Raw genomic sequence first — 27512 nt, 5'->3', positions numbered from 1 at the left:
GAAATCACATCCTGTACAAGCTCACTGAAAAGGTTTTTGGGTAATTTTCATTTTTTTAAATTGTAAATGCCATTTTATCTGTTCACACAAGTCGTGTGTTTACTGCGAAAGAAAGACACCATGTGGAAGTTTTACCCAATATTTGGCTTCAGCATAACACAAATGACTGATTTGTTTAATATTTTCTCACTAAGGGATGCGCTGTGATATAAAATGCATGTCACATCATTTCTAGAGAATTCTACAAGGCCAGCAAAAGCTTGTGCTTAGATTTGGTTTGGATTTTGAGTCTATTTTAATGGTTCAGGCAACAGGTTTTCCAATTTCCCCATGGCAAATGGACCACAGTAGCAAAGGCAGTAGACTAAGAATACAACTGTGCTCAAGCTGAAGAACTGCTCTCGCCCAGCACCTGAGCCAGCTCTGCCTATGCTGCAGCCGCACTTCTGGATTTCCAGAGACTGTCTGGACCAGTGACACTATAGAGACTGGAAGTTGCTGCTCTTCCTAGCTTTTTTTTTTACCCCACTCCCCTCACTCTCTCCTGGTGCATCTCTGGGGAGATCTGGGGATCTCTGGAGAACATGTAGTCCAACCTCCCTGCTAAAGCAGGGTCACCCAGAGCAAGTTGCACAGGATCTCATCCAGACAGCTTTTGAGTATCTCCAGAGAAGGAGACTCCACATCCTCTCTGTTCCAGTGCTCTTCTGCCCTTAATGAAAATTTTCCTCATATTCAGATGGAATTCCTTTTGTATAAGATTGTGCCTGTCGCCCCTTGTGCTGTGTCCCCGCAGCACTTGTTCCCATTCTTTTGATACCTGTTTATCAGATATTTGTGGGCATTGATAAAATCCCCTCTCAGTCTTGTCTTCTCTGGTTTCAACAGGCCTAGCTCCCTCCTCCCTCCTAAGAGGTGTTTTCTCCAGTAGAAAAAAATACAGGTGCTAATAAAATATCAAATACAAAGTTCTTGATCTCCATAACTTTTCACACACTTTTCACACACATTTATGGTATCAATGAAAGTGTCCCATGGCAGGGTGTTTGGAGCAAGATAAGGCCCCTTCCAGCCCAAACCATTCCTTGATTCTATGGTATGATTAAAAAGTTGACAGTTGCAGTAGTGCAAGCATCAATACTAACATAAATATCACACTTAGGAACCACTAGTGAGAATTTCTTCTGAAGATGGGAGCAAGAAACAAAGACTCAGTACACTGTTTCAATGGCAAGATGATTATGATTACCCCCACACTGCAACTATGCAAAACGCAAATACATTATTAGAAGCAGGCACAAGACTCTCCCAACTAGGAACACGTTGATGGTAAGGAAGGAGCAATTACGAAAGTTGTGTATCCACTTAAGAGGAACCAGGAACTGGCGCAGCAGAACTCTCTGAGGGAGGCAGGGACCAAGGCGCTGCTCGCTGCTCAGGGCTTCTATCCCACCGACGGGGCTCTGGGGGTCACCTGCACCCCCGAGCTCCCGGGCACCGCCACACTGCACCGACGAGGGCGGGCCGCGAGCCAGCACGGGAGCAGCCGCGGCCCCCGGCCTAGCGGAGGAACAAACACCCCGGGGCCGCCCGCCGCCGCTACCCGGCCGCTTATCGCCGGCGACCCCGCGGCCGCTTCTCCCACCGCTTCCCCGGGCCTCAGCTTCGTCCCTGCTCCCGACTGCAGCTGCTCCCCGGCCGCCGCATTCCTGTCCCGGTATCCCTGTCCCGGTATCCCTGTCCCCGTGTCGCTGTCCCCGTGTCGCTGTCCCCGCCTCCGCCCCGGCCGTTGGCGGTTTGAACGGCGCGCGCGCGCCCCCGCCCCGCCCCGCGCGCGCGCCTTGGGGGCGGCGCCCCTGCTCAGCCATGACAGCGGGAACCCGCGGCCGCCGCCACCGGGCCCGGCAGCGCCCCGGGCCGCGGCTCCCGCCCGGGAGGGACGGCCAGGACGCTGTCATGCAGGACCCTACCCCGGAACGCGCCGAGGAGAGCCGGGCGGCGGCCTCGGCGGAGGGCGGCGGGCCCTTCTGTCTGCAGAGGGTGTTTGAGGAGGTGCAGGGCTCCTCGCAGCTGAGCGCGGCGCCCGCGGAGCTGCCGGCCGTGACGGTGGTGGCGGTGGAGCGGTACCTGGCGCAGGCGCCGCCCGCCGCCCCCCACCAGTACTGGTACGACGTGACGCTCGCGGACGGCGCGCGCCGGCACCGCTGCCACCTCGCGCCGCGCCTCAACCGGCTCGTGCAGCGCGCGTACCTGCGGGCGGGCACGCGCCTCCGCCTCACGCGCTGGTCGTACCGCTACGACGAGAAGAGCCTGAACCGCGGCTTCCTCTGCCTGGAGGGGCTGGAGCGGGCCGGGGGCGCCGCCGCCGCCGCCGGGGGCAGCCCGCCCGACGGGAACCGCCCGCTCCGGCCCCTCCGCGGGGACAATAGGCACTACCTGCCGCTCTGGAACAACGAGGATCCCTATGGAGACATGTGGGTGTCGGACAGGCCCCCGGTGCAGGTGGATGTGGACGGTAAGCCTGGAGGAGGCGGCTGTAGGGGTGCGGGAGGGACGCCCGGAGGCGCCCCGGGGCACCCGGCGGGAGAGGGCGGTGCCGTCGTTTGCCATTTGTTGGGTGGCGGAGCTGGGGAAGCGTCGGGAGCACAGGTCCTGTGAGGGCGGCTGAGGGGGCTCAGCCTGGAGAAGAGGAAGCTCAGGGGGGACCTTTTCGCTCTCTGCAGTCACTTGGCAGGAGGATGTAGCCAGCTGGGGATCGGGCTCGTCTCCCAGCCACCCAGCGGCAGTGCAAGAGCACGTAGTCTTAAGCGAAGGTTTAGCTTGCACATTAGGCAGAATTCCTTCACAGAAGGGGTGATTAAATATTTGAACGGGCTGCCCAGGGAGGTGATGGAGTAACTGCCCCTGGAGGTGTTGAAGGCAAGACTGGGTCTGGCACTTGATGGCAGAGCCTGGCTGACCGGGTGGCGTTTGGTCACAGGATGAACTAGTTGATTTTAGGGGTCTTTTCCAACCGAATCAATTCTGTGTTTGCTTGTGCAGCTGGGCTGAGCTCCCCGGTGTCCTCCAGCTGTGTTTGGCCCCTGTGGGAGTGTGCCACCTGTGTCACAGTTCACCTGCTCCTGTGGGAAAAACCTCTTCCCCCAGGAGGATGGTGAGGCACTGACACATGTTGCCCAGAGTTGCCAGCCTGTGGATGTTCCATCCCTGAGAGTACTGAAGACCAGCTTGGATGGGGCCTCTGAGCAACCCGGTCTGGTGCAGCATGTCCCTCCCGCGGCAGAGTGTTGGAAGGAGATGACCCCTTTGAACCCAACCCCTTCTGTGATTCTCTGTTGCTTTGAGAGAGTTTTTTAAACTCTACAAAACACTGACTGAAACTATGTGGCTGTGGTGCTTGTATCCAGTCTTCTGAGGTGTCAAAAACACCGGGTGCAGTCGTAGTGTCATGGCTGGTCTGTGGGGCAGGATGCTCACACTTAGAAGCTGCCATCCAAAATGTGGTCAGTGTTGAGGGGCTCAGCCAGTTCCATGAAGCCTGGTGAGGCGAGAAGTATAACAGGACTTCTGCACTAGTTTGATTCCCTTGTAAGCTGAAACCTGTAATAGCTCCTCTGCTCATCTGACAACACTTCTGCGTCGTTTAAAATGTGTCATCGCTCTCAATTGGAAAAAAAAAACCAACAACATAACTATGCTGTGTGCAGATAGTTCATAACAATTTATTTGTGAATGATATCTGCAAATGACCCTTTTAAAGTGTTAGAAACACTAATGAAATACATGTGACCTCCTGGCACTTGGCTCATGAAACTTACATGTTCAATCATGAATGTTCTTTTTCGGTCTTTTCTTTTCCCCACCCCTTAACCTTAGTCTCCAAACTGACTAATCTTGGTCATCTGGAAATGACATGGAGAAGCAGAGTGCATTTCCATCCACTTCTTGTGAGAATCCTGCACAAATCTAGACTAAGGTACTATGGAAAACCAGAGAAAAAAATGGATATGCCTTATCAGGTAAAGAGGGATAAATGCATAGGTTTACACTTAAACAAATTGCTGTAGGATATTTGAGAATAATTTTTCCCATATAGTGAGCACATAAAGTTATTTTATAGCTATTTTATATGGAAAATGCTGAGCACTTTAGAGCAGGAAATGCTGAATTTTGTCATCATATGTATACAATCTTTGGTGGCTGTGTTTCAGTTACTGTAGTTCATTTGAGCTTTTTGTGAAGAAAAATATATTTCGAGGTGTTGGTAGTTTAACAGCCTAAACGTTTCTGGTCTCTATGCTTTGGCAGCTGCAGTTAGTATGTCCTAAAAAAAAAAAAGTTTCTAGGCCCTGTTTCTCTCATGTCATTATTTTTAGATAGATTCTTTTACTGTAAAATTCTTAATGGATTTTCTAATATATTTAACTTGTGATATTTTTGTGTTGAACTTCTTGGAAAAGGAGACTGGAGGTGTGGTGGGTTAGTTTAAAAACCAACTTTTTTTTACTGCTCAGTGATCTGCTCAGTTTCAGATTCAACGTTTGCCCGGTTTAAAAATGGGGATTTTTTTCAGCTCTAGTATTCAGTACCAGTTCTGGAACATCCTCTATATCCATTTGTAATGGAGAAGTCATTTATGAGTCAAGCATGTGGTGCATTATCCAAAAATAAATACATACCAGAATGATAATAAATAAGATGACTGTATATTGTCTCTTTTTTCTTCAGGCTTACTTTGAAGTTGCTGATGGCTCAGGCATGATGTCAATGGTTTTGTGGAATTCGTTGTGTCCTGAGTGGTATCACAGTATGAAGGTTGGCACAGTGCTCCTCCTTGCTAAGTACACCATCAAAACCAGTTACCCGTTTAAAACACATCCCACCCCAGGGGATTCACAGATGAAGAGATTCGCTACAATTGGTTAAGTATTGCAGAAACCTATTTTGAATCCATTAAATACAGCTGTGCAAAGTAGTTCACAGAAATAAATTAAAAAGAGAGTAATTGATAAGGTATAAATCCTTAATTAGTACCTCTGAAAGGTGTTCTGAGCATCCAGGTTCTTGCTGTTCCCTGTTTATATTGAATCACTTCTACAAAGGTTACTGCCACAATTAATTAAAATCTTTATTTAAATAAATAAATAAATAAATCCCTGATATCAGGATCTGAGACTATAAAGATAGGCCTCTGGTAATGAATTTTAATCTGATTTTACCTCTTGCTTAATAATACCCATATCACTTGTACACTGTGGGCCACACCTTTTTCCAGGTCACTGGGGGTCATTATCACCTCATCCAACTTCAGATTTTAGTGTATACTGTCAAGGCCACAGCATCTGCACAGCCCCACAGAATAAAATGTTGCATTGATGACTTCTGTGTGCTGAAAGAGCGTCACCATGGGGGGGTGGTGTATGAAGAATATTCCTTGGCTATGAAAAAGCATTTTCTTACTTGCCAGTTGTGTAACGTGGCAGATATTCAAAGGAGCTGTACTACAAAAATGCAAGTCCTGCAATATAACAGTAATGGCCTTTTCAAACTGGATTTGATCAATTTTGGGGTTGCTTTCTCTCCTCCTTCACCCTATATGAACTCTTTCCCATTTTATGCTTTTATACTCAGAACAAAATGATAGCAAACATTCAGAAAATTCAAATAACTTCTTGAAACAATATGCATGTTGGTGAAGGGTGATGTATGTATAACTTATTGGCAATAACAGTTTCCTAATGGAATTGCTACAGTGCACAAAAATAAGTTGTGTTTTCACAGAATATCTTCCAGAAGAATATTTTCCCTGACTGATAAATATTTGCATTAAAACCAGATCTCAGTGTCTGAAGTATTTGTGATGACTTGGCAGGAGACAGAAATGTTTACCCAGGCATGGAAGTTTGTGAGAGAAGGTGATGACAATTACAAGCCAACCCTCAAAACAATTATAATTGCCACAAAACCTTTCTATACAAAGAAGACAGAATAAAATATGCTATCTGACGTGACTTTCTGAATGGGCAAATATCTTTGCATTTTCATGGCCTTATTCGCTCTGCACTTCTGATTTCTTACAAGCATAATTGGGGTAGAAGTGGGAACAAAGAGATCAAAATAGCCAACTCAGCTACTGGGCTGTAAAGGATAATAGCTGTGTAATGGAAGAACAAGAAGCCACTCCACTGGAAAATGCCAGGGTGCACAGATAAACTTCAGAAATTGTAAATCTTTGGTTCATACAAAAATATGTACAGAATCTTAGTTCTTTGCTGAGAATTTCATCTTAATATGAATCCACATAATCCCATGATGGATGGTATCATCATATGTCCCATAAGAAGAGGGTCACAAGAGAACAGAATATCCAGAAAAAAATCTAGAGCATTTGTAACATGGATTTTGTGCAATTTCCATTGCATGATTTTTTTTTTTTTCTGTTCAGATGAAGTGAAATTTATTACCTCACTGAGAATCTCTGTATATGCCCAATGTGGGGCAATATTTCACATTTCAATTACACTGAATTGCTTAAGTAACAATTACTTTTTTCTTTTATTTTCAATTTGTAATTCCATCCATCACAATTTTCCACTGTGTCCTTTGAAGCGTTCATCTGCAAATATTGTACAATATATATCTAGAGAGTTATCAGGGCCCCAGTATTAAAGGGTTTCCAAATGGAGAGTCCTGCAAGGCTCTATGCTTCAGGCACATCCATAGATTTCTCTGGAGTTAGCTCTGCATTGCTGGCCCCTGTTTGCAGCTGCAGCATTGTGGGACTTGCTGAGAGGTGCCGCTTCACAACCTAAAATCTTTAGCTGGAACTTAGTACCGATGCTGTCAATTCCACTGCCAGACAGTGTGCACATTTCAATATCACACATCACTGAATTTGTGTGGCACTGATGACACCTTGGACTGACCTTAGCTTCTGACTCATCCCAGGGCATAATCCTGAGCTGTGTGTATGACTTCCATCTAATCTCAAAATAATGAAACAAGTGAGAGATAGTTTTGATGCAATTGGGAAAGTTTTGTTTCAGGAATTTTCTCAGTGATAGTGTCCTAAAAGACCATATGCAAAACCACAAGTGTCTTCCAAATACATTTCTAGAAAGCAGAAGCCTAGAGTTGCTGAGTAGAAGGTCTGACTTGAAGTAGAACTCGTTCCTAATGTTGCACTGTCAGGGCGAGGCACCAGATATCATTACGTAAACAGTTGTACACATTATTTATACCTACTTAATTACTTTTCTGAGTGCATTATTTGAATAATCCCTTACTCAAACCTAAGGATGTTCATCAGAATCTGTCTTTTATGTACAAGCATGATTTCTCCTGTTAAAAGACCATAGAGTTTTATACTGCGCTGTGTATTCCAGAAGCAGAAGCCATACTTCCTGTATTTTTTAATCTGATTGAAGAACACCTTGCTTGCCCCAATGCTCCACCATGTTTGTAATTTAGCATCTAAACAGTTTGATTAATAAATTAAAATTTTCAGGTGCTACAGAATAGGCATGAGAAGGTTTTGTTTTCCACCATGGCCATGGTGTATTTGTATCCTGTTAATAATTACCTGAACTGGTATCAAATATGGAAATTCCTGTGTGCTAGTTCTTTTTTAGTTTGTTGTCTGCACATCAGTTTCAGATCTTACAGACATTTGACAACAAAGCTAGTGTAAAAAGTACTTTGTATCTAATCATGATTGGATTAGTTTCTGTTAAAATACTGTCTGGATTGGACTACTTGGCTCACATAGGCAATTGGAAAGTTTAACATTACTCATTGCTTTGTTGTACCTAAATTCCTTACTTTATTTTGATGAAAACCTGAACGCAGAGAAATCGATTAATAATTTCACAGAAACTTTGCTCTGGTTTCTTTTGGTTATTATTATTATTATTATTATTATTATTATTATTATTATTGTGATGACAATGTTAATTTGTATTCATGCCCTAAATGTTACTGACTTTTTTTTCTTTATCAGAAATTAGCCTTAATGTACGAGATCCTCCTACTGAAATAAGTATTATTCCAGAAGAAATGGTTAAGCCAGAGTGGGGATTACCTGAAGTTAAATATAGGTTTATCACAAGGTAAAATAGAATTTTGTTGGTTATCAAGCTGGAATTTAAATTATGCTATCTTACAGTGAATGTTAATTGGAAATGCTTTTTGCAGAGTTTCTAAGAAAGCTTACCCAGCTTTCTTCTATTTTTGGTTTTAGGTCAGAACTGGATGACTTACCACACAATCATTCCTGTGATGTTATTGGTCTTGTGACGTTTGTAGGAAGGGCTGAGCGAGCCAGAAAAAGAGGTTTTTCTATAAATATGACTTTCAGAATTTATCAAATAGATTCTAAATTTCTAAGTAAATGCTTATACATTTTTCTTAATATTTGTTTATATAGAACACAGTGAAGACTTCTGGCTCTATCGTTGGGTACATGCCATTGATGGGACCTCAGACCAACCATTCATACTGGAATTGTTTGCATCTTCTCAGCCAGATGTGTTTGAGCATATTCATCCAAGTACTCGTCTCTCTATAATACTTACTAATAATTATTTATAATGTTTTTCTGGTTCATTGAGAATTTCTGATTCTGAGATTAGTTGCCACTGAATTAAAAAATGCCACAATTTATCTCCTCCAGATAGTTGATCAGAAAATAAAATTTAAGAACAAAAAATAGTTTGAGTATTTGAAACCCTTACAAATTGCAGTTTGTCAGTTAGTGTAAACAATTAGATGGACAGCTGGGCCTGGGCCTCCTCTGATCTCCTTCGTTTCAGACATTTCTATTAAGAAGTACCTGGGCAATATCTCTTACATTAGAGGCAATTAAAGGCAGCAGCTGGTCTTGACCTGTAAATACCTGTTTTTTTCTGGACTGGAATAATTTAAGAGGATTGAATGAAGAGAGGGGTGAAAGTGAAAAAGCTTAATTTCTTTAAACCAGTGGGTTTTGCCCAAACAGCAGTCATCACCCAGCTGTGTTAGTTATCACACATGAGCTAAGAGTAATAAATTTCAAACTAGGAAATCCTTAATGAAGGATTTTGAAAGAGCTTTAAATATTTCTTCTTGCCTTTTTTCTCTTCTCCAAGCACTCACCCTCTTTTTAACACTGGTTGGTGTTGATATGCATTTTTTGTATTGTTTGATGCAGCATCAGCTGCACAGTCCTGCTAAGATTATGGCTGCATTCATCTTGGGTGTTCCGGGGAAGTGGGAAAGAATGACATTCCAGTAATTGAGATACTAACAAAAGAGTGAGTTTGAGCTCTGTATAGAAGGTTTGCAGTGGCATGTCATAATTTCTCATGATTTTATGTTTTCTATCCTTAAGGAACACAGCCGTCTAATACCAATATTTGTACTATGTACCAATATTTCAATGATAACCTACCCGATGAAGTTTCTCATGTTTTAGTTGTAATATCTATGCTGAAATTAAATTGAAGATTTAATTGTGTGTCCATATGGTAATTTATAATAGAGACATGTGTAATATTTGTAGGGTCAAGTGTCTTGTTTAGAGGACTTAATAAATTTAATCCAGTGTGTGTCAGTCTTGCCATTCTAAAATCAATGAACTGTCAGGAAGAAAAAAACTGAAGGGGTTTTTTTTTTCTCCAGTGACATACTTGGTGTGTACACAGATGAGAGTGATCCAGGGCCTCACTGAGAATCCTTCCAGGACAGTTTACCTTACGACTTCAAATGAAAGTCAAATATTCATTACAGGTAAGTTAAACTACTTCTAGTTTTTATGTAGTTCTCATGCTATTTCTTTGGAAAGGGTATTTTCATTTTACAACTAAATAATCAGTGCAGACTCTGAGGTAATAATGAAACATCATAGCAGAAAACAAAAGGCAAATAGCATTCTTGTGAGGCATTAAAATGGGTTTATCTTGTGAAAAGTATTTCTAGGTTAAGACATATATTTACTAATTCTTTCAGGCTGTTAATCTTTTGATAGGGTAGCAATGGTGATTACCAGTTACTTAAAACATTAAAAAACACTTGCAGCTTTCCTATTCTAGGTGCTTTTTTGCTAATTCTTTTGTTTTTTTTCTGTTGTTTAACATTTGTGTAACTTCCGGTGTCAAATGCAAATGTAGTCAAGAAATTCAAGGTACTCATTTTGTAAAACACTCTCAACAAAAGACATCTTTTGTATTCTCTAGTCAAGATTTTCTTATTTATTTTTTCTAGGTTGTATTCAGGGGAGTTTCAAAATGAGAACAGATTTCACTAACCTGCTTTGGTTTTGATACGTGATTATTTTTGTTTTAAAAGGGTGGCACAAGGGCCAGCCATACACCAAAGATGCCAAAGTGAAAAACTTCATTCAGTGGACGAAATCACAAAGTGAAGCTGATCTAATAAAGAAAACTGTCATTGGTGGCTATTACCCTTTTCCACGACCTCCTGATAGCTTTGTGAAATATTGTAAAAACAATGAAGGTATCATCTATCAAATATCTCTAAGATTTGTGGCCTTTTTCAGTCAATCTTAGTCCAGGAAAAACTCCTTTTTGTGACTAAATATTTCATAGGCTAAATCCTCACCTCACAGAAAATATCACACTGTTAGCTGCAGGTAAACGGGTGAAGCTGACATGGGTTGCACATATACCCAGAAGTTTTACTCTGAATATTCTGCTAAATCAAGATTTTAAATAGTTATTCTGAAGGGTACATTGAACTGGAAATTTTACCTGAAACAAAAATTGTGGTGTGTGATAATGCATACTAATGGATCCTTATGAGCTAAAAAGGTTTATTGTTTTAATTTTTTTTTCCATGTGATATTGATAACAAAAATTCTTTAGAATTCTTTAAAAGCATACGTTTAAATCAATTTAATATTTAGTAAAAATTAGTCTTGTGTTCAGAGATTTTGCTATTATATGTCTCTAAAACTTGATTCTGGAAATTTCTTCTTTGCAGTTGAATCAGTTTTGAAACCCATAAGTGAAATAGGGAGAGAAATTGAAGACCTGCACTACAGAGAACACAAGCGAATCGCTGTTCAGGGAATAATCAGTGCCATAAGATGCATCAGCTATAGCGATGCAGCTGAAGAAGCCCCAGGAGGGGAACTCATCCAGGTACCATGTGTGAGAGTCAATGCCAAAGCAGCTATGATTGTCATTAAAATTGAGGATTTTGTGTTTGAGTTCAGAACCTAATTACATTGTCTCTCAATCTAATTTTTGAGAGCAAAATTTTAAAAAGCAGTGATTCATTGCTTCTCTGAAAGTATTGTGGCAGTCCTCTGTAAAACTTGTAACTGTTTAAAAGTTACTAGTTTGACTGATAACCTGGTGCAAATTGGAGTGTGGGAGAGGCAACTGCTGCAATGTCACTTTCACTTGTCACTTTCTAACAGAAGTTACCTTATTAACATGATTAGATAATTTCTGCTAGATGTAAGGTGACTGTTAGAAATTTGCAGGTTTTTGAGTTGGAAGAAATAGCTTTAAGTACATTGAAAGTCTTAAACAGTTAGCTGTTTTTGCAACAGGATACTTGTCAGTCTCTTGGAAGTTCTTCTGTGTCCAAAGAAGACTGTGTTGACATGGGAAAAAATGAAGAAGTTGAGTCTTCTCTGGGGCCACCCTGCACTCCTGGGGAACATCAGCACCAAGCTCCGCTGTCAAAGGGGAGTTCAATCAAGAGAAGGACACCATACAGATGGAGAAGAGATGCAGAGCAGTAAGCTCTCATCATAAATACATGGCAGATCTTCTAAAAAGTGTTTCAGGAATTAGGCCGGAGCCCAGGCTGTAGAAACTATATAAGAAAGCTTTAAGAGCATATATAGTTGAATATTTAAATTGTAGTTATCTATTTTTCCTAGCATGAGGTGATGACAATTATACTGTTCATGATAATGAAAGATTAATTAAAGTAGGTTTGCTCTCTTCTTAATTATATTTATACTACTTTGTTATTAAGCTCACAGATTTGAAATAAGAGTAGTTAATACTTGAACCAAATGTAGTTTAGTGACATAGCTGTGGAACAAACAACAGTTAGAGTGGTGTGAGGAAATCAGATATCTTGACTTGAAAATGCAGAATCAGGTATAGCTGTTCCTTCATTTCAAACACAGCTTATTTTTGATTTCTTTGCAATGGAGTGTACTGCATGTAGCTGTAACTTGCTGTCAGAAAGGAAAGTAGGCAGTGGGCATGTGCTAACCTAAGGGCTCAAAATAACTTGTAGTTCATCTGATATAACAGCATTAGATTCAGGAGTAAAGTAACTGCTTGCATAAGATTGCCCTTTGTTGCAGCATATGTGTAAAATCTATTACACCCACACTCACTATTGAGAGCCTGGTGTATACACCGACAGATGGAAAGTTTCAGAAGTCAGGCCAGTCACATCTGGGTTTTTTGCAGTGGATTTCTTGTATTATAAAGGGTATATTTTTCTTCTTTACTTTTCATATCCATAAGTTATAATGTGTGAAGAGAGTGGATATTTAGAGTATTTTGAGGGGAAATAAAATAAAATATAATTAGAATTGAATGGAAATTTAATATTTAGAAAACCTTGGTAAATAGATGTTCTGTCTTGGCAGTGTTATAGCAAACTTAGTGAATTCTGTTTCATATGAAAACTTCCAGCATTTGAGTGTCTTAGTTTAGTTCTGCCTGAAAGAAAAACATCAAAGTCCTTTTGCTTTGTGAATTTCCATTTAAATAGATATTGAAAAATAATGGTGAATTTCCTACTTTAAGGGAAGGTACACCTGTTAGTCCTGTATCATCTTACCCCTATTTTACACGGACTGTAAGAAGAAAACTTGGGTAAGTCATGTGAAATTAACTGTGTTGAATAATTGCAATAATCAAAGAAAAATACTCCGAGTAAAAATTTTACAGATCAGGAATCTCTAAGGAAGTAAAATGAAGGAACAGATGAGGGTAGAGTTTGATGTTTTGTATTCACTCGTCTGCACCGACTCTATATATATCCAAAACATAATTTTGACTGTGTTGTTAAACATCTTATATTGCTGCTACTACTACTAAGGGAATATGTAAGAACAGAAGTTCATCATGGTAATTAATGGGTTTTCTGGTGGTGGGTGAGCTGTACATTTTCCCTAATGAATGTTAGAATAGTTGTCCCTGGGAAGTCACTCCCCTGGCTCCTTTCACTCGCCAGCACTCAGTTGTTACATAACTCGGTTTGGATCCAGAGAAGGTGGGGTTTTTTTGAAGTCCAGATAGGAATTTCAAATCCAGAGTCCTGTCAAGTCTGGAACCTACTGAAATAATTACAAAAGTGAAATTATTAAGAAAATGAAATTAATGCTTTTATTTGTTAACCAGGGGCTACAAGCTACTTTTATTTGTGCATTTTGTTTAAGGGCCATAAATTCTTTTCACCTGTTCCAGACACAACATGAGCAACATGAATGTTTGAACTCTTTGGTGTCAGTAATTTAGGATGTTTGTGTAGTTTGGCAGTGATCTGGATTTGTGTCATGACTGCATATACATCTCTGTTGCCTTTTGGGTTTACTTTTAGCATCTTTTCCTTTCCCCCCCTAAACCCAAGAATCATGGTAGCAGGAACAGGGCAACAGTGGTAATGAGGGAGCTGATCAAAGCTGTTGACCATTCTGCCAGTATTGCTCCCCTACAAGCATGCCTGTTTTCTTAAAACACATTTATTGGAAGCTAATTTGCAATACCTTTTTCTGGGGCATAAATGAGGCTCTTTTGAATCCATGTGTCTGTTGTTTCCTAGTCCTTTTGGTAGAAACTGCATTTTCTAGGAGAAATGGTTACCTGGCTTTGCAGCTGGTTCGTTAAAAGCATCACCTGGCTTTAAGGTCACACTTCTGCAGGTGGTGCAGGAGTTTGCAGGGACTTGTGCAAATCCATAGGAAAATCAGGAGGTTTTCCTTGACTGTAAGGAATCCTGTTTTCTTTTGCTTGCTGAGAAATGTTCCTCTTTTTCCTGGGTGGGGGGAAGGATGGGAAGAATGTCTTCTCCCCGTTTCTTATAGGTGGAGCCAGAAGTTAAGGCATGTTTACTTTGTTCTCTGCTTTTCTCAATCTGCTACTCTCCTCGCTACCTGTGTGTCCACTCTATGCCATTAGTGCTAGAACCTCAGCTAAAGGAGGAGAAAGTCTGTGTTGGATTATGGAAAGCTGTTTCACTCTATATAATTCAAAGGTAACTTGTGTATTTCTGTATAGAATTTTGCTGAATTCTCCAAATTGCCAAAGAAAAATAGAAAGTTAGCTGACATACTTTAAAATTGCATTGTTTTCCGTTCCTTAGATATAGCAGAATGTCAGCTCTCACTGAAATACTTTAATATGTTGATGAAGTAATAACAGTAGTTTTAACAAACTTCACATACTTCACAGAATATTCCAAGTTTGAAAGGGCCCACAAGGATCGTTGAGTCCAATAGCAAAGATACGTTTTAAAGTATATATTCTAACTTAAACTATTCTGCATGAAGGTTTTTTATATGTTATTTTCAGCACATGGTTGCATTTCGGCTTTTTAAATCAGTAAGAGCTTATTTTGAGGCTTTTTATTGACAGCTACAGTCCCTGCATTTCTGAGGTAACTTACCTGATTTTTAAGGGTTTCAAAAAGAACAAAGAAACTGGACAATTTAGTATTATTGTTGATATTCACATCCTTGCTAATAAAGATCTTCCTCATAATGGTACTTCTAAGCATTTCATTTACTCCAAAGTAATTTAATTTATAGAGAATGAAGTGTTTGTGGATAAGGAAAGATCAGGAATTTCAGAAAGGATTGTTTTTATGTGAAAATGGAAAAAGCACAGTTTTCTTGGAATTTCAATCTTTGTAAATTTAGCATGTTACCATGGAATTGCTGCACTACATGTTCCCACTCCATACTGCTTGAAATGAACTTGTTTGCATGCTTCTATCCTTGCAGTTTCACTTCTGTATTTTTTTGTCACGTAGACCCTTTCGTCCTTTTTTCTTCCCGTGGACGTGACAGCTAGGGAACGGGCACTCTATAATATAGGGAAATTCATCTTGAGGTTTGTATGACCAAAAGTTTCACAGCATGTCATGTTTCCTTCACAGCTCTTTTTCACACAAATAGGAATTTGTCAGGGAGAAGTAAGAAGATACCAAAAATCAATTTGTGTAGACTTGTCAAGTTACCATGAAAGGCTGTTTGGTCTCTCTATTACTTGCTGTGGTAGATGTGTTTACCATAATGGTGTCAGAACAGTTAGTTAATTTCAAACCAATCTATAAAGTAAATTTCATCAGTTTTATCAGTGAGTAGGATGTTTTGTTGTGTTGTTTCAAGGTTCTTTACTTCTTTGCATTGTTTAGGCATAGCTGCAAGTTGTAAATATTTTTTTCTTAATTTCATTTATCACATTTATCCCAGTGCTTAGGAAATAGGTGTGAAGCATGGGACGTGCTTATTTTCCCAATAGCTTTTGAAAATATTTATCTGCCATAGATTTTGATTGATGTTATTTTCAATGACAAGAATTTAAAGGAAAATGACTGATGAGTTGAATATCAATGTATCTGAAAATAGTGAGGAAAGGCTTTTTTGCAAGTGGGCATCTGTGGAAAGGGGGGCCTGCAGAGTGCGGGCTGAAACAGCAAAACTGGCAGGGCACAAGTTCTCCTAAAGCTGGCATGGGTAAAATAGCCTGTGGGTATTTTGGTGTACAGCAACAGGAGCACATTGCAGTAAGTGGAAGGATTTGGGTGGCCTTAGGTGCATTGCAGACAAAGCGGCTTGCAAAGAAGTACATGGCCTATGTGTAGAGACAAGTAGTTTCCTTTACAAGCCAGGCTGTTTACCCATCCAGCACAAAGCAGGCCTGGAGGAATAATGTGTTAGGCAGGTAGAAATTATCCCAGCCACAGATCTGTGAAAGAAGTGGGGAAAAATCATGACAAGTTTTTTTCGTATTTTCCTGAGCATTTTTACTTGCTTTAAATCAGAGCCTATTCACTTCCAAAACTAGACAATTTTAAAAGAATAAAAAACATAACATCCCCTTTCCATGATATCCACTTGTCAGCAATATGACTTGGTTTAATCCTGTGCCATAATGAGGAGAGAAATTGACATGTATCTATCTTGACACGTTTGTTTCTGAGCAAGCCTTTCTTAACACTGTGCTGGGGTTTCATTTTATATTTGACACATCCAAATCTCAAAAATGAAAATTAATTTTCTGGGCACTAATTGCACAGGTTGTACCGCTTAAGTGATGATTCTTTTGTGCCTAGATTTGGACATCACAAGGATGTCACTTCAATGATGATCTAGTCATGATAGGAGTGCATTTCATAAAATATACTTTTATAATCAAAACCCACAGTATATTTCCTTTTATCTTTTCACTAGATACTATTTTGGATATTTTTCATTTGTTACAAAATGCTGACATGAAATTTTCAAGGTACACCCTAGTATGAAATAGAAAAAATGGTTTAAAAACCTGCAAATCCTTATGAAATACAGTGTGGTCCACTAAACAGCATGTTCATCTTTGATTCCTTTTTTACTCTATTTTCTAGTTATTATTAACGACTTTGATAGTTGGAATTTTAAGGGTACCTTAACAAAGTCTTACCTGTTGCAGTTGTTTGTGATGCAAGATAATCTAGATAGTCCTTTCCCTAAGTTTTTTTAGACATCACAGTGAGTTTTATTCTAATAAAAGGAATGGATCAAAGAAGAAAAGAGTAAATGGGCCTCAGAGCTCATGTTACTGTGTTTGCTTACAGAGTGCCTCTTATGTTTTTCTCCTGCATAATATCCTAGGTAATTTATTAGAGATTGATAAAGTATAGTTTCTTACCATTAATTCAAAACTTCATGGATCAAAAAAGAAAGGCTTAACAAATACCTAGTTTGGTTCATTGAACTGATCATGACAACGGGACAGTATGTCCACAGGAAAATAGAGATTTGGCATTTCTGTCATTTTGGATTCCGGAGTGGTGACATGGCTCCATTCATGCTGTGTTTCTGGGTGCTGAAGGGGATGACAGGACAGTGCAGCTGCATGTTGAGCACCAGGTTTTTGCAATCGAGTCACCTGTCATGGTTGGCCGTGTCACACGTGGTATTTCCACCAGGTGTCCGTAGAGGGCAGCAGACACCGGGCTGAGAGTGTAAAACCCTTCCCCATCCGATTCCCAGAGCCAGGAATCAGGCCGGGCTAGCTAGCCCTGAGCTCTGCTAAGCTGATTTACTGAGCGCAGGGGTCTCGTTGTGTCAAGCTGCTGTATACAACTCTTATGATAAGGAATCAGCTCATTCACTCGAACTCGTGTCATTTATCAGTAGAAGTCTGTCTTTTGCTGCATAGACTTTGAGATTAATTAGGTTTAAGATAAATATATATATATATATATATATATGTATACACACTATAGTTTTTTTTTTTATAGCTTAGATGATTGTCAGCTTGGACATTCTGTGCAAGATAAAAATGGACAGGCTGTGTCAGACAGTTTGCAGTACTGCACAGGTACGTTGCAAATAGTTGTTACATTAACCTTAGGAGGCTTAAGACTACTTCTCCAGGTCCAAACCAGGCAACAAAGATATCCTTGTAACCTTTGCTAAGACAGTTTCTTTGCACATCCAGCCGCATCAGCCTCTAGGGAACCACTGTAGCAATGTATCATCAATGTCATTCTACTCAATGTTCCCAGCTGTGTTCTAAGGGATGGCTGAAGGGACAGCATTAGATTGTTTCCCATTATGGGCAATAAATTCTCAGTGTATCTTTGTAAAAATTTTAAGTTAGTTTAGTATCCCAGAAGCACTTTGTAGCATAAGACCTCACATTTTCTCTTGGCCTTATTAATTTCTGCCATATTTTCATAGTTGAAATGTTCTAATGAAAATTATATCTTAGTTATCAGAGGAGTGATGCAATTATATAAGCATATAAACAACTAAATGTTTTCTGTGCTTATAATAGATCAAGAAGGAGTGAGTAATATACCTGAAACTGAAGAGACTGGAAGAACTTGTGATTTCTGGCAGAGTGACCTGTGGGCACAAGTGAAAGACAAGTTAATGAATTATTTTCATCACAGCAAAATTTTCCCAGAAAGTATCCCATGTAAATTTGATTACATGCACAAAGACTTACTTATGCAACAGTACAACCTTCATGCAGCAGTGCACCAGCCAATAGAAGCCAGGACAGATAAAAACACCAATGAGTTTAAAAGTGCTAATGGCCTTGGATATTATGAAGTGACAGTACTAGGTAAGTAGCTTGCCTTGTAAAAAAGGTTAAGCAAGAGCAGAATAAGTTCATCAGAAACTGAATGGATTTCTCTAACGGAATCACTTGATTCTGAGTATTTCTTGAGATTTGAAAAATTATTGACATTTTAGATTTTTGTTAGAGTTTCCGTATAGTCTTACCAAGTATTATTTGAAGAATGTGTGTAGTCTTTAAACTATTGATTACTTCAGTTAGAAGTAGGTCCTGTTCGTTATTTCAACCTGACATAATCAGGCAAATTATTAATTGCACTTTCTGCTGGAGAAGTGTTTATCAGAAACAAGTTAGTGATCCTGGAAGGAAGAAGACAACTATAAATGCATTTTTCAGCATTATTCTTGTTGAGCTGGTTTTTTCATACTGTTGCTCCTAAAGTACCTTCTCTCAGTGGCAGAAAATGAAAGGCCATATTTTAGCCATACTCATTAACTGCTTCTTGCTGCTTAACATGAAGTCAGCATTAAGTGACAGTTGATTGATTTTTTATTTACTAAAATATAAATATGCAAGTTGATGTGTATCTGTTTGCTAGCTTTATTGAGGATTATTCAGTTTTTGTTTTCCCATTAGAAGTAGACAGAAATTGCCTTGCTTAAAATGCTCATGTTAAGTTCCCATAATTTAAAAGTTTTCATTATTTGCTAAGGGACATTTACAGAGGAAGTGTTTGAATATTTGAAGTCATTAGAATCCTGAGACTGACAATACAAAATCGAAGATGAAAGTAGCACTGCATTGCACACTTTACTGGTTGTAAATTTCTCTGCCTTTGCAGATAAAATTAAAAGGAGGGTGAAATGGCTTCCAAGGTGTAATGTTTTTTGAACTATCAGCATTGTTAGCCTTAAACCATAGTATTTCATGATATCATATTAATTTGAATGTGCTTCTGTATAATCCTATATAGAAACATATTTTTAGACATTAGTTATTAACACATGGACAAAGAACATGTAAATAAAAATCAGTGCAGTTGTTTCTTAAAAAGAAAAGAGAAGTGGTGCACAAACTTACTGATGGGTTGAATGTGAGGTTTTCTTCTGACATAAAATATTTTTCTTCAACAGGTATAAACCATGACACAGGAATAGATGTTGCTTTTCTTCCACTGTTTTGCCCTGACAAGCCCCACTTATTTCAACTAGAAGACATTCAGAATGATACATTATTGTCTTGTATGAGTTGTATCTCGACATGCCAGCAGAAGGCCACCAGCAGTGGGAGACTTTGTGACACATTTCCTCTCTCAGGTAAGACTGACTTTCACTGATGTTACTCCTTTATCATTTCTTGGTTTGTCTTTCAGTGCAAGAGTTAACCTTCTCTAGAAATCTTTGCTGTAGGTCAGACATTGTTAACCTCTTCAGTGAAAGAGATGTGAATTCTATTTCACCACCTTCAGTAAATTGCTGTAATACTGAACTTTCAAGGCAGTTTTTGCTGGAGCTGTTCTCATCCTCTGGAGACAGTATTTTAATATCCAAACTGCATACTCATATCTCATGCTGATGATGTTGTTTCTAGTGATGGAATTTATGAATAAAAATTTTCACTGAAGAAAGGTTGAACATCTACACATTACTATATGGAAAACATTATCAATTCTGTACACCTTTTTATTGTGTACAGAATATACAGCAAATGCCTTTTAAAACCACCTTTTCTTAACTTCTAGATGAAATTGTAAAAGCAGCAAAGGAGCTCGACGGCAAACATGTTATCTGCATCTTGGACATCTGTCATTTGGGTGATGATAACGTGGAAGTCTTTCTGAGCAAAATCTACAAGACAGTGGAGTCAAGTGTGCTGGATCCAGTGTAATTTAATAATTTAATTTTCAAATTATTATTATTATTCAAAAAGAGGGAAATAAAATTGCTATAGCTTGAATACACCCTCTACACATTGCACTTTTCTAGAACTAGCAGACACAATATAAAATCACAATTCTTAGGGTGGTTGTAATGGTCATCAATGTAACTGGGAAGGACAATTGTTGCCTTTATTTTTCAGTCTTGAAACAAATTAGACAATGTCTTGGTCGGTGATGTTTAAGAAGGATGAATAGGCAGTACGGTGAGCTGATTATTTGGCAGGATACCAAGGAGTAAAAGTGATTATCTTTCTTTACCTGTACACAAATATATACAGGAAATGTATATATCTGAGTGAGAACTGAGAAGAAAGGCAAGCTTTCCTAATATTTAAGGCAATGTTTGCAAAATAATTAATGGGCTGTGATAAAAATTTAGGCTGGAAAACAGAATAATCTTGAGGATTAGAATTTTGGTGTTCTTTAATGATATTTTTTTTAGTGAAGGCTACCAGTGGCAGCCTAACTGCTCTTTAGGCTTGAAGCTTCCTGTGAAATGTATTAAATACCATGGTGCCTTTAGTACCATGATCCAGGAATCCACTTTCAGTTCTTTTCACCTGAGCAAGGTCAGGTGCTATATTTTTATATGTCTGCTTTTGAACGTATACTGTTAGGTAGTGAGTATAGCATCAAACATTTTTAACATATTTTATTCATCAATAAGTGTAATGAAATATTTTTAAAATAATTTTTTAATTGGAATTTGCTTCTAGCTTTACAAGAGAAAAAGTGTTTTTAAGAAGTGCTAATTGTGGCAGATATTCAGTTTGCAACATAATTTTTAGGTATGTTCTGAGTACATAAAGGAGTTCAGCAACTATGAGAAGCTGCTTCTTCCACAAGAGCAAAAGACTGGAAAATTCTGCCAAGTTTTTGCCTAAAGAGCAACTGGCTCCTGCTGTTTCAGAATCAAGTAGCACATTTTTCTCACATGTTAAACAGCCTCAAATCACTTAAAGAACTGAATTCTTACAAAATTATTCTCAAGCAGGAGCTAATTGCAATTTAACTACTTGTCCATTTGAAATGCTGCTCTCAGTTGAATTCTTTGAGAAGAAAGAAGTACAGAGACTTGCTAGGTAAATCATACCTTTATTGACCAAAGCCCACAGAGTTAATTTATAGGAACAGATATATTCTTAGGCACATTTTAGCAGCCTGTTGGTCATTGAAGATTACCTCTTTCAAGTAGTAGCTCACTTGTCTTCCCTGGGGGCAGTGGACTTTGTCCTCAAGTATCTAAAGTCTGTGCCCTACTTTCAATTAATGGTAATTTGACAGAGAAATGTAATTGATTTTCTTACATACAAGTTCACAGGCAACTTCAGCTAAAAAATAATGAATTTTATAAAATTATTGTGTCTTTCTAGTGTAGTTTACAGTTTAAAAATATATTAAGGGGAATAGTTTAACTTAAATTGCACTGGAACTGAAAATTAAATGTGACTGTAATGTATCTGTATTTGATATGAATCACAAGTATTAGTTCTGGAGCAATGTTTGTCAGGTCATGCCTTTCAGAGTACCCACAGAAGGCAAAATGAAAAGATGCCAACCCAAGAAGAGTAGGGTGTTGCTTGCAGTGTTATTTGTGTCATTGTGGTGTTTACGGGTATGTGGAGGTGAGAGGCCATTGCTCTGGAGCCAGAGTCACACAGCACTTCATGTTCCAAACTGAGCCATGCTGACTGTGTCAGCCAATGCTTTTTTATTTACATATACTTCAGTTGGAAGTCTAATTTTAATGAAACTGTTCTTTCTTAAGGCAATTTTTAAAGGAATTATCTTTGTACAAAAGGACTGATGTGGCTGATGTTTTCATAGGGCCACACTGGTGAGGTGGTCCAGCCACCTCCCTCCATCTGATGCCATAGAAATGCAGCCAAAAGCTGTTTGTGGCATTGCACTGCTTAGTACACTTTAAACATAAAGCATTAATCATTTCATCCTATAAGTTAGAACTTCCTAACTCTAAATAAATATCAGAATTATGGGGAATATAGATAATATCTTTAAAATGTTAAAAGATATAATTTGATTTTACTCAATGGAGTAAATTTTTGGAGTTGGAAATTTTTTCATGGCAGAAGCTGGGAAGGGGAGATATTTACTCTTGCAGAATTGGGTGCCAGTCTTGGAAGCACAGGCTTTCTGTGTGCAGCTGGTGAATATCTAATGCCTGTAGTAGACTTGAAATTTCACTATTCTGGATCAATCTGTAGAGTCACCATCCTGCTAAATATCACTGAATTTAATATGTGGAGTTCAATGGCTGAAGTGCTGCAGTGTTACTGTGTTTCTACCATTCTCTGATTCTGCCATGTCTCCTTCCTCCTGCCAATCTAGCGCTGTCAGACTGGGGCAGAGGTGCTCTCTGCAAAGAAACCACTTGTTTTACTTCATTTGGTGTTTACTAACACAAGTGTAAAACAAATGTATTTTTGATCTTGAGTCTGTCAAAACATGTTAGTTTTGCTGTGTTAAGCTAAGATTGTAATTACTTCTGCAGAATGTTTTAAGTATCACCTTTCTTGCTGCAGTGTATTGCTACTGCTGAGTGTAAAATACTGTCAGAGCACATTTCTTTACTGTGGAAGGTGTACCTGACCAAAGAACTATACTTTAAAACCTCACATGTGCATGTTTCTTGTGTTTTCAGCATTAACTTCAAAGAATGGAGGACGGTAGAGCATGTGTAGTTAGTGGTACTTCGAGTGCATAAAAATTGCTAAGTCATAGATAATAAAGATAATATTAATTTTGAATCAATGTGATGTAGAAGTTGTGTGACACTGAAAAGCAAAGAATATAAATAAATTAATTAATATATGTGAACATCTTGGACTGTTTCTTTCCATTTCTTTCCTTTTTACTTCTTGTAAGTTGTTTCAGTTTTCCAAGAATCTTCTCCACAGTCATATTTACTCTTTTCAAGAAACTTTAATGGAGAACTAGGCTGAGCTTCTGTCAACATCTGTACAGCTTCTCTTGGCTTTCAACATGGTATGCAGCATGAGTTGTAGAAAAAGAGGAAAAAGGAAGGTCTGTTTGTCCCTCTCCCTCCCCACACCATGCTCCTGGACTGGGGCTGAGTCCCTGGCTGGGCAGAGAGGGATAGGACCCAATTCCTTGCCTGCTTGTCAGCTGAATGGACTGGGAATGCCACAGCTGTGTGTGCTCTGGACATGCTGGCATCACAGCCCTTCCTAGGCTGTCTGTAAACCTGCAGGAGGGGAAAGAGCTTGGAGAAGCTCTGCTCTGCACTAAGTGACAAAACTCTCAGCTGCTTCCCAACCCAAGCTGGGTGTTGCATTTTCTCAAGAAGAAGGAACTCCTACAGCAGCTGAATCAGCTCTGGGCTCTGCAAACTACAACTCTGTCACCCAAGGAAAGACATCTACTGAAGGCAGTGTTACTGACATCTGCAAATCCTCATGGGCTACCCATCTGATGTGTCTGTTTAAGCTCTGGAAGTTGTGTGAATAAAATGAACTCTACAAAACTTGTGCACATCAAAAGGAGTTGCTGTACAGCTTTGGCACTTGTGTGAGCCCAACAGCATCCTGAACCCTCTGGCAATGAACTATTTAGGGGTGACTGAGCCACCTTGAGAGCAGTCTGGGCAGGGGAAAGCCACCTGTTGGAAAGGGATTGAGGAGCAGCCAGCAGGGCTCTGCCTCCCTGCAGTCCTACCAGGCACTTGAACCATATTAGGTAGAGAAATGAAGCCAAAGGAAGAGTCTGGCTTGGCAGGCAGTTAACAATAAAGGCTGTTATGTCTGTGCTGTAATCTGTGGCCACCATCTGGGTGAGTACTGATAACTTTCATTTGTCCCCAGCATGCCCTTTCTCTGCCCTCCAGCCCTCACTCCCCTGGGAATGGGGCCCTGAACCACAGCTTCCGACAGGACTGAGGGCCAGAAAGCAGTGGGCTCAACCAAGTCCTGACTGACAGGGGCAAAACACTGGAAGGGGCTCTGACAACACTGCAGGCTAAAGGAAGAGGAACTACAGGCTCAAGACATGGGAAAAGTCAGAATGTGCTGCTGTGAAGCTTGGGGTAGTCAATTTTTGTTTTAGTCTTTTCAAAAAAGATTATGTCTAACCAGACCAAATTAACAAACACGTACATTCAGACAAACAAGCTGGAGAACAATCAGATAAAGTGGATGTCTTCAGGTGGGCAGGGTTTTATTAATCCTGCAGCAGGTAATAATCTGAACACTGATACAACCTGGAATGTGGGCAGTTTGCTTTGGGGTCTGTAGAAAACAGAAGTCTAAAATCTGAAGGACAAATATATTGTCTTTAGAAAGGAAGCGTCCAAGAAACTGCTGGTCCATTTGTCCAACTTTTATCCCTAAAGTGACTCTGGAACAATGTTTTTTTAATCCCTTCTTTGCATTTTTACCACCATCAAGGACAGTTTGTGCCAAACTAGTTTCCCTTTTTGATAGGCCTGGCATATGAGGCAACATCCTCCTAATCAGCTTGAGGAAATACAAGTTTGAACAAAAAGTCCCTAAGAGTACTTGATCACTCAGCAGGACAGCAAATGCTGCTGCTTTGCAGGAATCTGTCAGGGTAACAGCGTTATTCAGCAGTTGAAACCATTTGATCATCTCAGGGATGACCCTCTGTGGATTATACCCAAGTGTCAGCGTAGGAAAAACATGTAAGCACACAAAGGCAATCACATGCCAGTTCTTTATTAGAGTGTGTGGGACACAGGGGAGATGGAGCACCCAAATCTTGTGCCCGAGAGTACAAAGTTTCTTTGTGATTTTATACCTTCATTTTATACATATCTGAACTAACACCCACCCCTAGCTAATGACTCCCCTGATCCTTAGTTACTATCTCAAATCATACCTATACTTTACCCTAAGTTATACTTGATTTGGTTCAGACAATGCTTCCCCAATTATCTCCCGGGCTCGAGTCACACCTGGTTCGGTTAAAACAGTAGTATGACGCTAGTTACAGTAAGCTGACACTGTGTTCCAAGGCCTGGCTGCGTCAGGTTTCAGGCTGTGCATCTTCTAGCTTCCCCACCACCCATAGTTAGCCCCTTGCAATGCAGAAATCATCTTTAACCCTTCACTATCACAAGGAGGAATGGTTAGAAGGATGTTCAAGGACAAAATTATGAGCGTAAAAAATTGCAGCGGTTTTCCAAAGCAACACAAGTGACAAAAATGTGGTCCAATAAAATCATCAAAAGCATTCCCCTTAGGAAGGAGAAAGGAATTTTGCAATGAGGAGGGTCTGACAGGACAGCCATGTTACTGAGAAGACCAGAAATCAGAAAACCACGAACTGAGGTGCACCTCCACAGCAACCTCTTGCCACAGAAAGTAGCAGCTATGAATTCTGGATGAAGATGGGGAAGAGAGGACCAGCAGCCAGAATCTGTAATTGTTCTGGTGGTTTGGGCATTATGTAGGCTTCGTGGACAACACTCTAAAAAAGACCAATGGGACAATAAATTATTTAGAAAACACAAGACCTAAAGATTCAGGCTTTTTTCTCTTTTTTTTCCTCAAAGCAGAAAAGCAGGAATAGAATTTGGCAGCATGATCAGAGTGCAAACAATATTCTGGTGAGAGGAGGACAGAGGAAAAGGCAATTTCTAGTGAAAATGAGCAGTTGGTGAGGGAGTTTTTGAATTAAAGAGAACACAGCTGTGAGACAAAATATTTGGGAGACTCTAGTAAAGTTTTTCACAAGTTTGACAGATCACCAAAAGCACTCTGGCTTGGCACCACTCAGCAGAAGAAAACATGACAAATCATTCAGCTCTACCCAGGGTTTAATAAATGAATGATCAATATATTTTTAATATAGCCCATAAACAAAAGAATTACTGTTACACACCTAATAAAATGGCCCAGTGTTCCCAAGGATTTAGAAACAGAATTTTCACTCCAAACCAAGCTCAAACACAGAAATCCCACATCCTTGAAATTCCACATACAGAAAGGCAAATGCCATTCTCTCTCTGCCTGGTGTGTTGCTAGCATTTCTAGCTTTTATACCTCCTAGTTAAATAAGTCATAAAGTGTTGTACGCAAGAAAAGTGCTATGAAAGTCAGCTGTGGAAAAATGTCAGCTAATGGCTCAGCCTTTGTACCACCAATGTAGGCAAGGTTTTCCACAGCTGAATATTCTCCTAGAACATGATGGGGTGTGACATTAGAACTAAATAACCATGCCCCAAATAGCTTTCCCTGTAGCTGATTTTGACATTTGAAGGCCCAAGCAGTTTCACACATTTTAAAAGTACCTTGCTGGCATTTTAGAAGTTTCCACACTGACATTTTATATGAAGAAAGGAAACTAGTGAGGCTAAAAGACTTTGAAGTAAAGAAGGGAGAAAGGCTCCAACAGGCAAAACAAACTAATTTTGGTTCTCTCTGCCATTTAAAAGAAAAAAAATCGGTTCTATTGCTACAACTAAGCAGGTAATGAAGCAGCAATGACATAGCCAAATGTCTTAAATAGAGCTCAGTTCTGGTGTTTCAGAGCTTTGAGACAGAACTTGCTAATATCAATTTCGGTAGATTACTAGGACAACATGCCCATTGCTCAGCCTGATTTTTTCCACCATGAAGCACATATTTAGTTGATCTTGGTTTTTTGTTTTGGTTTTTTTGTGGTTTTTGTTTGCTTGGATTTGTTTTGGTTTTGTTTTTATTTTCTTTCAGCACAGAATATGTAGGGGCAATTCTATTTTTAAAGTTGCCCTGGTTCCAGTTGCCCCTAACATTTGATGTAGCTTTGCAAATTTTCCCTGAGATTCCAAAAAGTGACGGTGCCTAAGGTTAACAAAATATCTTTCTTGCTAAGCTTTTAATCTCATCATGCACTTAGCCAAATAAACTATTTTATTTTTAGCTCTTTGAACCAAATTAAATAGAGGGAAACTACAATAACAATATAACTTATATATAATATATATAATATATTATATATAATAAGCTAAGAACATGATTACTGCGATCCCTGGTTAACTGAAAAGTTACCTTTTTTGTAGCTGCTTTGTGCAAGAGTCATCAAAATAATTACAGTATTTTAGCAAAAGCCAAACAAGAAGCAGAGACTATTTTACTAGAGTACACTGGCTGGTTTTCAGCTCTGTGGTGACAGCAGCGATTTTCTTTCCCCACCAAATTGTTTCCTTCAGAAAACTAGTTGCCAATAATCAGAGAATGGCCATAGAAGGGGTGCTTCAGTGATAAACACCACAAGGTTTACAAACAAAGAGAAAGAATTTCATTAACCTAACCAGCATATTGGAA

At 39.6% G+C, this 27512-nt stretch overlaps 1 protein-coding gene across 1 annotated transcript; it reads left to right on the top strand.

The window, feature by feature from the left end:
- The first annotated feature begins 1835 nt into the window (after window positions 1–1835).
- RADX (RPA1 related single stranded DNA binding protein, X-linked) lies at window positions 1836–23528 on the top strand. The gene is made up of 15 exons (XM_063423032.1): window positions 1836–2515; window positions 3877–4019; window positions 4729–4921; window positions 8000–8108; window positions 8240–8331; window positions 8426–8548; window positions 9658–9765; window positions 10324–10491; window positions 10978–11138; window positions 11555–11745; window positions 12780–12848; window positions 17482–17561; window positions 18021–18314; window positions 19403–19585; window positions 20011–23528. The coding sequence occupies exons 1-15, from the start codon at window positions 1867–1869 to the stop codon at window positions 20154–20156; spliced, it is 2709 nt and encodes a 902-aa protein (XP_063279102.1). The 5' UTR covers window positions 1836–1866; the 3' UTR covers window positions 20157–23528.
- The last annotated feature ends 3984 nt before the right edge of the window (window positions 23529–27512 follow it).

This window comes from Prinia subflava, chromosome Z, assembly GCF_021018805.1.
Source record: "Prinia subflava isolate CZ2003 ecotype Zambia chromosome Z, Cam_Psub_1.2, whole genome shotgun sequence".
Lineage (NCBI taxonomy): Eukaryota > Metazoa > Chordata > Aves > Passeriformes > Cisticolidae > Prinia > Prinia subflava.
Note: the sequence above shows the minus strand (reverse complement) of the source record. Positions and strands in the feature narration are given on the sequence as shown.

What these genes read in the sequence shown, in the direction of transcription:
- RADX (XM_063423032.1), top strand. Translation starts at nt 1,867, where the DNA reads ATGACAGCGGGAACCCGCGGCCGCCGCCACCGGGCCCGGCAGCGCCCC. An exon ending in GAAGAGATTCGCTACAATTG is followed by an intron (nt 4,922 to 7,999) that starts GTTAAGTATTGC and finishes TTTCTTTATCAG; the next exon opens with AAATTAGCCTTAATGTACGA. An exon ending in AAATATAGGTTTATCACAAG is followed by an intron (nt 8,109 to 8,239) that starts GTAAAATAGAAT and finishes TTTTGGTTTTAG; the next exon opens with GTCAGAACTGGATGACTTAC.